General features: G+C 41.9%; 1 protein-coding gene across 2 annotated transcripts in view; it reads left to right on the top strand.

The window, feature by feature from the left end:
- Positions 1-10,945, top strand: part of ERBB2 (erb-b2 receptor tyrosine kinase 2) — a 51,380-nt gene extending 40,435 nt beyond the window's left edge. For both annotated transcript variants that reach the window (XM_042473566.1, XM_042473567.1), the window contains exons 21-27: positions 1,612-1,767; positions 2,614-2,689; positions 2,786-2,932; positions 4,146-4,243; positions 6,219-6,392; positions 6,974-7,247; positions 7,474-10,945. In XM_042473566.1, coding sequence (XP_042329500.1) covers positions 1,612-1,767; positions 2,614-2,689; positions 2,786-2,932; positions 4,146-4,243; positions 6,219-6,392; positions 6,974-7,247; positions 7,474-7,862 — 1,314 coding nt within the window. In that variant the 3' untranslated portion in view covers positions 7,863-10,945. The remainder of the gene's footprint in view (positions 1-1,611; positions 1,768-2,613; positions 2,690-2,785; positions 2,933-4,145; positions 4,244-6,218; positions 6,393-6,973; positions 7,248-7,473) is intronic.
- Positions 10,946-11,584: the final 639 nt, after the last annotated feature.

Raw genomic sequence — 11,584 nt, forward strand, 5'->3', positions numbered from 1 at the left:
GGGGAAAGAGTTGGGAAGGCAGGTAAGTTGATGGATTCATGATCAAACATAGTTTCTGCACTTCTGCAATAGTATAATTGGAGTAGTTGCAGTGTGACATCACACTTCTTTCTTTCACAGCTGTAAAGGAATAACAGAGTATGTACCACATTCTTTAGACTTTGAGACTGGGAATATATTATCTGAGAACTTCTGCATTCCTTTCCCCCTTTTACAGCAGCTCCCTAGACTTTCTGAATATGCACGTGAGTGCAATTCTTTGCCGCACCACTACAATCTGCGTGCAGACCTCCACTCCCAAGCACTGGAATATCAATAAATGAGATGTATATCAGCCTGTTTTGGCAGGGCTCATAACTTATTGGTAAAACACATGCTTTGCTTTGGGAAGACTCCAGCTGAAAAGCTTGGTTATCTCCAGTTCGATCAGTGCTCTCTAGTGTGACTCTAGATATTGTTGGACTGCAGCTCCTATTTTCCCTTATCATTGGCTATGCTGCCTAGGGCTGATGGGAGTTATAGTCTAGTAGTGTCTAGAAAGCCACACAATTTGAAACAGAAGAATGAAAGGTATTAGAACTGAGACAGTCCACTGCCCGAGACTTGTGTCTACAGTTTGAGGAGGTATCACTGGATTGGCATTGTTTACTGTATGTCTCATTTTTTCTTTTTGATTATGTCTTTAACTGATTTGTTTTTAATCTGGATTTTTGTGTAGCAAGTATATGTTAGTTCCACTAAAAACAGAAAAGTTAATTTTAATTCTAGCACCTATTTCTGTGGGTGGGATGAATAATAGGATCATTGAGTTGGAAGAAACCACAAGAGCCATCCAGTCAAACCTCTTGCCATGCAGGAAGTCACAATCAAAGCATCCCTGACAGATGGCCATCCAGCCTCTGTTTAAAGACCTCCAAAGAAGGAGACTCCACCACATTCTGAGGGAGTGTGTTCCGTTGTCAAACAGTTCTCACTGTCAAGAAGTTCCTCTTAATATTGAGGTGGAATCTCTTTTCCTGCGGCTTGCATCTATTGTTTTGGGGGACTGGGTCCTATGCATGAAGACGCATATCCACCCAACATCTATATCAGGGGTAGGCAACCTGCAGCCCACAGGCCGGATGTGGCCCGGCGAGGCCTTGGGACTGGCCCCAGCCCGGTCCTGCCACTGATTGCCGCCGGGGCCTTTGGCCTATCACAAGGAGGCGGGTAAGGGGGGAAGCGGGGGGCAAGGGGGGACAATTGTCTATAGAAGCCTCAGAAACATGCATTTATATTAACATTTTTTAAAAATCAGCAAATTTAGTCGTGTGTACTCCATTTTTTAAAATAAAGTGTCCTCTATTTGAAAATTTTGTCCTACATTTGGCCCGGTTTATTTATTTATATAATTTTTTTAAAAAATGTTTAATTATTTATTTTTTGGCTTCTGCCCCCCAGTTGTCTGAGGGACAGCAACCCGGCCCCTGGCTCAAAAATGTTGCCTACCCCTGATCTATATTATTCATGGCTGGTAAAGAATTCTAGTGATAATTTCCATCGATTTGTCTTTCAGGGAAACCAATAAACTTTTTTTTTTTTCATTTTATTTTTTGGTCTCTTCTCTGTCAGGGTATGAGCTACCTAGAGGATGTCCGTTTGGTCCACCGAGATTTGGCTGCCCGGAACGTTCTGGTGAAGAGCCCAAACCATGTGAAGATCACAGATTTTGGCTTGGCCAGATTGCTGGACATTGATGAGACAGAATATCATGCTGATGGAGGGAAGGTAGGACCAAGTATAAGAGAACAGGCAGACCCAAGGCACATGTCTTTTTTATACTGGCATGCTTAATTGGTGAGATAGTGCTAGCATGATAGAATGGTTAAAATATTGGACAAGTATATGGAAGGTCTAGTTTTCTTCTTTACTGAGCCATGAAATTCACTTGAGTGACTGTGGCTCAGTCAGTCTCTCAGCCTGATCTGAAAGGAAAGTGGTGGGGGCAAGGATAGATGTGTAGTCTGTCTTCAGCTCATCTCACTTCACCCTTTAAATTGGTTGTGGAGTTCCACTGCCCTGTTTTACTTTTAAAAAAAAGTTTCTAAAACTAGAGGTTTGCTTCCAACTACTTCATTTTGCTTGTTGTTGTTTGGCAAGTTTGGCAGCTTGTGTGGCCCCTTGAGGTCCCTGTGGCGGAATATTGGCTTTCAGATCGGATAAGGTTGCCCATCCCTATTCTAAGCAGTATCAGAACTGATCTGTATCTGGACTGTACAATATCTAATCACATATGCAGGCTCACATGATTATATGCTATTCCAGGCACAAAAAGGAGCATGTTGAGGAGAAGAGACAATAGAATTATTGCAAAAAAATATATGCAGATGAAGTTTGTATTGAGGAGCAGTCAGTCCTGTTGCTCCCTCCCCTGTCTACAGTCTGAAACAGTACAATCCAAGGACAGGTTTACTGCCTCACTGTGAGCTAGGCTGAAGTCACACACATACACACAGTGGTTCTTTGGGAGTGCTTGAAAATATCCTCATGGTCAGTAACTGCTTGGAACCAATCAACAGAAAGATAGATTCGTGCCAATGCAGTCATCTTATTGTATTTTTTTGCTTTGCTCAGGTGCCCATTAAATGGATGGCGCTGGAGTCCATCTTGCGCAGGCGATTCACTCACCAAAGTGATGTGTGGAGCTATGGTAAGTCAGTTGTTTTGTTCTTGTCCTTCCCATTCACTCTCTTTTGGAAAACCTGACTGATGCCTGATGCCCCTTTTCTTTCTCCCCCTCCCCCAGGTGTTACTGTATGGGAGCTGATGACATTTGGTGCCAAGCCTTACGATGGTATCCCAGCCCGGGAGATCCCTGATCTACTGGAGAAAGGAGAGAGGTTGCCTCAGCCCCCCATCTGCACCATTGACGTTTACATGATCATGGTGAAATGTATGTCATCAGAGATGGTTGGTGGGTTTTGCATGCAAGGTAGAAAGGTTGCAGCTGCATATAAGGGCACAGCTTTAGCCTTACTATCCTCAGCTTCCCAGCAGCCTTGTAAATGGAAGTCAGAAGAGAAGGTTGGCAACCTGATATATCCTAGTATACCTTCATATGACAAGGTATGCATCCTTGAGCTTATGTTTTATGGACCTATAATTTCTTTTGGTGTTGAGGGCTGGTGAGATCGCTTTTTTTGTTTTGGGAGCAAGATTGACAACTTTTTTGCTGGTTGTTTGAGTGCATTAATTATTAGTTTTTGTTCACCACTGGAAAGGACAGTATATACATGACCTAAGCTTTGCTTGCAGATACTCAGAGGTGTGTATACAAAGTAGTTTAATAGAAATGCAGAAAAGGATTTAATATGAGTTTTTGCACAGCAATTCGTTTTTTGGGAATCTCTGTTTCTATTTTAGAAGCAAACAAGTAACCCAAAATTTATAGTGATGCCCCCCCTTACCCACACACATGTATGTGGGCAGTGCCTGCTTGAAATCTCACACATTGGATTTGTGGGTGTCTGGGATTTCTGCTGATGGGAGTGGGTCCATAGCATCATATGTAGCACCATGTCCTCTTAAAAGAAAATTGCAAATGTTGCAGAATATAGACAGACATAAAGCAGATTTTCTCAATTTGCATGAAAATAGCTTTTCTGGACACCAAATTTGGATTGCCTGGCACAAATTATAATGTTTCACAGCGAGGCAAGAATTCTATTGTTAGTCTTGACTGAAACAGGCCTGATGAAGCAATGGAATTTACCTGTGTGTTAGCTCACTATTCAACACTTAATTCAGTGGATTTACTCTAGGTAGGACTAACCAGTAAAATTCAGGCCAGAGTATAGTCCTATAAATACTGAGTTTTAGAATACTGCAAATAATGGTGCTTTAATAATACAGTTTGCTCTGACACACTAGAAAATAAGCAGAATTCTAAACTGAGTTATATATTTGTTCTATGGTTGGGAAGGAAATAATGGAGATTCAAAAACTAATTTTGAAATTTCCCTGATTCCTTCTTGAAGCCTATTAGATGAAAGTGACTTGCTTTTGTTGCTAGATCAGTTACATTAGTGGAAAAGAGTTTGCTTTCTCATAAGGCCTTCATTTGATCTGACACTAGAGGGAATACTTATGCTCTACTTGCCACCCAGGTTGGATGATTGACTCAGAATGCCGGCCCAAGTTTCGAGAACTGGTCACAGAGTTCACACGTATGGCCAGGGATCCCCAACGCTTTGTGGTCATCCAGGTGAGGAAATTGCCTGCTTTATCCTGCAGAGGCTTGAACCTCTTTCCCTGTGGAGTTTTCTCCAGTAACTGTATTGCTCAGTTAAAGAGGGGTGGAAGTGGAGATGAGAGATGAGAGTAGACAAAGTCCATCTCATGCAATATTTTGCCAGCTAGATACCTCCAAGATGATTCCCATGAGGAAAGAAAGGCAACAGCCCTTCATTGTTCTTGTTCATGGCAGATGGTATTGTCTATGGCTACTGTGGGCAGTGTCTGGCTCCCCAGATCCGGATGGCCTATAACTTCCATAATCCACCACCATTAGCTATGCTTGTAAGGTTGATGGGAGCTGCACTCCAACAGCATCCACACAGCTGCCACACCTTTGCTGAAAGTGAGGGACTGACTGCTGGAAAACTACTGGTGGGAATGTAGTACCAGATTTTGCAGCCATTACTAGTGATGTGCAGGCTTCTGAGTACATGCAGGTTGTATGCACTACTGTATGAACTGGACTTTGGACTAGATTTTACTTGCCAATGACCAGATAGATCTTGGGGAGGAAAGACATTTTATTCCAAGATGGACTGACTAATGGCATGTGTACAGGTGCCTATGTAGGCATGCACATTGTTGTTGTCTTCTGTCCCTTGAATATGTATCTTGGTTCACTTGCTTGAATCTTCTGGAGCCATCTCTTTCCAGGAAGTACCATCTGTCCATAGCACTATGGCTTCAAAAGCAAATAGGCAGTGAAATCTGAGAAGTGTAACAGCTTTTATGAGGTCAGTGACTGTTTCCGTAAGGAGCATCACCTGACATGCTTCTTAAATTACAAAGAAAGTAATTCACAGCTGACTCTTGGAGGAACTTTATGTCCTGGCTACTTATTACATGGCAAAATTCCCACAGAGCAGACAGTGCATGACCTACACGATAGGATTCCAGTCTCCCCCTCTCCTTCTCCCCCCCTCCCTATCTCTCTCTCTCCGTGTGTGTGTGTGTTACCCACAGTGTAAAATTGCAATTGGCGGTATCTTCATAGCCCTCTACCTGCAGGGAAACCTCATAGTTGAAGGATGACATCTCCTCTGGTTGCATACAGTGTGGAAACATGTTGAGCGTAGCATGATGATTCATGGAATTGATGTTATATGCCTTCAAGTTGACTTTGACTTATGACAACCCACTCTCAGAGCCTTTATGGCAAAGATTTATTCAGAGCACATTTGCCATTAGCTTCCTCTGAGCCTGAGTCAACATGACTTGCCCAAGGTCATCCAGTAAAGTCCATATCTTTTTGAACCCTGGTCTTCTAAAGTGTTAATCCAACACACTCAACCCACCACATCATGCTGGCTCTCTGGTTCATCAAGAAGCTTTCCATTTACAGATCAAGTCTTATAATTAAGCTGCCAGATAGCTTCTCAAGTAGCGAATGCTGGGATAAGGCAACCTTCAGGTGATGGAGGAGAGACCTTTGTGGTATGCTGTATTCCTAAATTAGCATGCTGCCTTCAGGTATAGTTGAGTTTGGTGTCCCATTGTCAATGCTGAAGAAGAAATGAACTGCCAGCTCATTTGGCTTATGCACATGGACCGAGAAGGCATGCCATCTGGAGGCAAATATCTTTACTTAGCCCTTTCCACACAAAAAAGCATTTTTGTCTGTTTTCAAGTGATGAACAAATTAAGCCAAATATATTCAGATTTATGAACAAGGAAGTCATCAGTTCAAATCTTGAATTTTGCCATGAAATCATTGGTTGGCCTTCAGTAGGTCACTATGAGATTTCACTACATTATAAGAGTAAAAATACTGATGTATTCAAATATGTGAATGAATAAGAATGTTAAGTTATCATTCAAGGTTGTTGTAAGGATTATTTGGAAGATGTAGCAGATCCCCTCTTATCTTATACCTGCAGGAAGAGTGGTAGAATCCTTGAAGCCATAAAAACATATTGTTATTTGATTGATTTTTTTTTTGACAGAATGATGATAAGATGGGCCTAGCCAGCCCCATAGACAGCACTTTCTACCGTACGTTGCTAGAGGAAGAAGACATGCAAGATTTGGTAGATGCAGAAGAGTACCTGGTCCCCCACCAGGGGTTCTTCAGTAGTGAGACATCACCTGACTATCGTTCTAGGATTCCTTCAACCAGAGTAAGGATACATCTCACTCAGATGATAATGATAGAGAAACCTGGTCTGTATCTTGGTCATATTGGGCTTCTAGTGCAGTTTTAGCCCAGTTTAAAACATTTGTGTGCATGCCAGAAATTGTAGTATGAAGGATGACGAGTTTGTAGAGGAATAAGAAAATAATGTTTCCAAGCCAAGTGTACACACATTTGGTTTTCTCACCTGGTGTTATACTGTGTAGAAACAGTTAGAGGAATTCAAAACATATGATGGTTACAGAATGTTGCAATTCATGCAGTTTAAAAAACACTCCTGCCAATTCCAAACTGTCTCCTTTACTTACCAAAGCTGTTCACAGACTATGAAATGATCACTGAGGATTGCAAATCTAGACCTCAACTTGCATTTATAACCAGATCAAGGGTTTATGTTTTTTGAATTATAACTCCAAAGATTCCCACAGCTAGCACAGCCACTGACTGTACTGCGAGAAGGTGTAGTTCAATAACATTTCCCCAAGCTCTGAATGAGAGTATTGAGTTTTTAGATCTCATGGGTTCTGTACAAACATTTCTGAAGGTGATCCATTTCTTTCTTTCCAGAGTGCCACAGAGACTCAGACAGATGCAGAGGAGACTGAGGAACCCATAACTCAGTACCCGTATTTGGGACCATCTCTCCCAGAACAGCCAGAAGGTGTCATCACTAACTTGCTTGATGGAGACTGTGCAGCAAGCAGGGCCCTGCAGGATTCACTGCAGGAGCCTGGCACCCTTCAGCGCTACAGTGAAGATCCCACCAGTCCCTCAAACAATGAAAATGAGAGTCTGGATTCAAAAAACTACAATCCACCTTCACCGTCTGGTGTGATTCCAGGTACACGCACTGTGTTTGTGTTCACAAAGTGCAGAACTTAGATAAGGAATCTTAATATTTTTGGTATGGGCTGGTTTTGTTTATAAAGCTTCTAGTTCTTAAGAATGGGATCATTATTAGAAGAATGAAAAAGCAAAAGGTTAGGGTTAGTGATGATGGAGGAAGGATGCAAGCTACTACACCCTGACATTTTTCTTGAGTTTTGGGTTTTTTCTTATCTCTGCAGAGTATATTAACCAGCCAGAAAACAGCTTACCTTCCAGCAAGAATGTCCGACCATCCGGGGCCACACTGGAAAAGCCAAAGGGTCATTTCGGCAAGAATGGGCTCATCAAAGATCCAAAGAATACCTTCCCCGGCAGTTTCACCAATGTGGTGGAAAACCCAGAGTACCTGACACCATGCAACCTCCCTCTGGCTGGCCCTTTGCCCCAAGCCTTTGACAATCTTTATTATTGGAATCAAGACACTTCCAAGAGCAACCCAGTTGAATTCTTTGCTACCTCTGTTGCTCCTGCTGCCACCACTAATGGCTTCACCACAACCCCGACTGCAGAGAATCTGGAGTATCTAGGCCTTGCGGAATCCATCACTTGTTCCCAGGACTTTGCATGAAGTTTTCACAATGAAGGCAGCTCTGGACACAGACTAGTGAATTACTGATTCATGTAAGAATGAGCAAGATTCATATAGACCTCTTGAGGCCAAAGAGGCTGCTTTCCTGTCTTCTTCCTGGCAGCTAGGCTAAGGCAGGGGTGGACAGAAGACAGACCTAGATCTCATGGGTGATTCACAGTGCATTAGAATGGATTGCTGACTCCTGGCTGTTCAACGAGAGCAGCAAGGAGAACATTTCCTTTACACACACCTTAATTTATACTGATCAAATTAAGAAGGCTTGAGATGATCAGGAGTGTGTTTTTGTGTGGAAAACCTGTGAGCGCCACTCAGTTCCATACTCAGGACAAATCCTGTGTTCCGAATTAATTTTATATGTATGCCTTTTGCACCATGTTCAGGTTGATGGATCTTGGGGCTCAAGTAAAAGAAAAGTAAGAAAGTAAATGCTGCATTCCTGAAGTTTGCCCACCTGCACGCAGGCTTTGTGACAGTTTCTCTGTCCTACAGTTCAGGTGCCCCAACTGTCGCATAAGGTGCAAACAAAATGGAACGTTTCTTGGCTTCATCTCCTTCTCTTCCTTGGATTACAAGACAAAGGGGGTCAGACTACTCCTTGGATTAATGTTCAGAGTTGGAACTTTGCACCTTTTTCCCCCTAAGAGAAAAGCCACATAAAGATCTTCATTCTGAATTTTTTTAATGACAGTAAAGGAAAACCGTGAGATCTTGTGTTTCAAAAACTATTGTGGGCAGAGCAAATTTTTCTTTGAAACTATGGTGTGTTTGTTGTTGTTGTTTTTCAATGGCAATGGTAAAAAGGGAATGTTCTTTTTCAGGCTTGGGAACAGAAAAGACTGTTCTTTCTCAAGGTTGTATCAAAATAATCTGTGGTGATACTTAAATGCGGTGGTAGAGTCTAGAGAAGACCAGAAAAGAAATAATTTTGCTTGGTAGGAGATATCTCTGTGGTGTTCTCTTGTTCTTGGAAGATTTCAAGCTTCTAGAATCTGATGAGGAACAACAACAAAACCCAGCTTCATTTCATGGCATGGGTAGCTGTGTAAACCACAATATCTGAGACTTGTTGGACATCTTAATTCAGTGAAATAATGAGTCTGAGTAGTTTTTTAAAAAAGTAACACCACTTCTTAGTGCCACGTTTTATATTGCAGTGTTGTGGCTTTCTATTCTGAAATTATGGACAAATAGCTAAGGGCAGCTGACACACTGTTTTGGGTCACAGGGAAGGAGATTTTAAATCACATCATGGCAAAAACATGCCATTTTTTCTCAGTGTTGTTGGAATATTTATTATGTTGAAATAGGGTGGGGCTGTGAAAGTGCTGTCATTACCTAAAAGGGCGGAAGAATAATACTGGGATCATAGGGGGCCCATTTCATTCCCTATGAATCTTGCTCTTTTAAAGAAAGGTGTTTAGTCCCCATGTTGGAAATACATGCTTGAGGGTAGGTAGGCAAATCTCAGACGCTGGAGAAATCCCTGAATAAGATTCCCAAAGATTGCAGGGTGGACTTTCAGTGCTCTCTGTGTTATATCTCCTTTCTTCTCCCATTGACATGCAAAATAATCTGCAGAATGAATTATGTAAAATAACAAGAATGCTATAAAATTTTTGTTCGGATAATTTATACAGAACACTAAGATGAGCTTTTATAAGTGCCTAAAACAGAGCCCTAAAGCAGGGCATATTATTCAGTGATTGTACAGATGGTTTGTATTTTGCCTCTTCCTTATTGAAACGTAATGTTGTATTGATCTTTTCGTCTCAGAAATTCTCCTTGATGAGGTATTCTCTTAATGTGGAACTGTCACTTTGGAATCTAACCATGTAACAACCAGCTGTTGTTGTTTTTTGTTATTGTTGTGAGGGAAACAGGTTGGTAGGAGGACAGAAAGTAATATAAATCTTTTAAACTCAGCTATGAGAACGACTGCAGAGGAGGAAAGAAGCCCTTCTTCATTGCAGGAGGCAAAGGCAAGAGGCTTCCCATGAAGAATCGACTGGAAAGATTGCTATTGGCCTTAGATTTAGAGCAAAGAGCAATCTTTCTTGTCCACACTATTCCATGAATTGGCTTTCTCCCAGTGCAGAAGCAACCTTAGTTTTTTGTGGGTTTTTCGGGCTATGTGGCCATGTTCTAGAAGATTTTCTTCCTGACGTTTCGCCAGCATCTTCAGAGAATGCTGGCGAAACGTCAGGGAGAAAATCCTTTAGAACATGGCCACATAGGCTGAAAAACCCACAAAAAACTATGGATGCCGGCCATGAAAGCCTTTGACTTCACAGAAGCAACCCTACTTGAAAGCATGTAGAAGCTGCTCTGGGAGCCTTTAGGGCTGAAGAGTGGGGTATAAATACCATAAGTAAGTAAGTAAATAAAATGTGCACAAACCAGGAACCAATTAATAGGGTTTAGCCACTGGGAAACATAAATGAATTTGCAGATTGCAGATCTTACAGAATGGCTTTCTAGAGGATTATGGCCCATTGTCGGCTAGTGTTGAGTTGGGAAGCTATTTTCACTGACTAAAGTATCTGTGGCTATTGCTGGTCCAGTAATAGAAGGTTCAGTTCCTTTCCTTATGAAGATTTTACCTGTGAAGCTGCATGGTGCCTTTTGAATAATTTAAGCAGGTTCCTCGCTTCCCTTTTCTTTTTTTATCCTCTTAGATGCAGGATTCCAGCAACTCTGAAACCAGCTGTGCTCCTCAGACAGCTCTGCATGTATCTTGTGATTAAAATGACTTATTCTCTGTTTAAATTTGTGGGAACTCCAAATACTACTATTAGCATCATCTATAGAAATTCCTTAAGTAAAACAAGGCAGAACTATGTAGATTAAGTGCATGATGGGAGACAAGAGATGAATGAACTATTTGCCCATTCTGAAGTTCACCCCCTCCATGCCATCCAACTTCCCACTAAAACCTGTGTTTGCAAGCTGGTGCTATTTTGGTACAGTGAAGGTTATCGGCTGTGGATGACTTCAAAACAATCACTTGTGTCATAAGTATTTGTATATCAGAGAAATTATACAGTGGTTTTCATTTTCTATACCATTTGTCTCGAGTATTTTTTTCCCCTGGGGAAAATGTTGTATTTGTTGGCACTTACCCCTGCCTCAAAGGATAAGCTGAGCGTTCTACAAAGGCCAATTCTTTTCTGTGGAACAGACCTGGGCAGCACAAACTGGTAATTTGCATTTGCAAGCTACAGTAAGATGGCAGGATCTAGGGTAGAGATACCACACCATTGTAACAGCAAAGACTCACTAAGTATGACCTATCACCATCTTAGTTTCAAGGAAAGTAGTTTAATATAGTAGGCTATATTTCAGATGAAGGAACTGGCAAAACCACTTCTGAGTATCCCTTGCCTAAGAAAGCCCTATGAAATTCATGGGGCTGCCATAAGTCAACAGGTGACTTGAAGGCATGTGCACACGAAAACATAGTGGACCCTTACCTTACGCGGGGGATCCGTTCTGGACTCCCCCCGCATAAGCCAAAAATGTTTTGTCGCGCAGCTTCAGCGTAAGCTGAAAGCTGCGTATAGTGCACCTGCGTATGACACAGGTGAACTGTAAAGACACCAGATCCTGTCTGATTTTTGAAGCTAAGCAGGGTTGACTCTGGTTAGTCCTCATGGATGGGAGATCAAGGAATACCAGGTGCTGTAAGCTATATTTCAGAA

This window comes from Sceloporus undulatus, chromosome 6, assembly GCF_019175285.1.
Source record: "Sceloporus undulatus isolate JIND9_A2432 ecotype Alabama chromosome 6, SceUnd_v1.1, whole genome shotgun sequence".
Taxonomy (NCBI): domain Eukaryota; kingdom Metazoa; phylum Chordata; class Lepidosauria; order Squamata; family Phrynosomatidae; genus Sceloporus; species Sceloporus undulatus.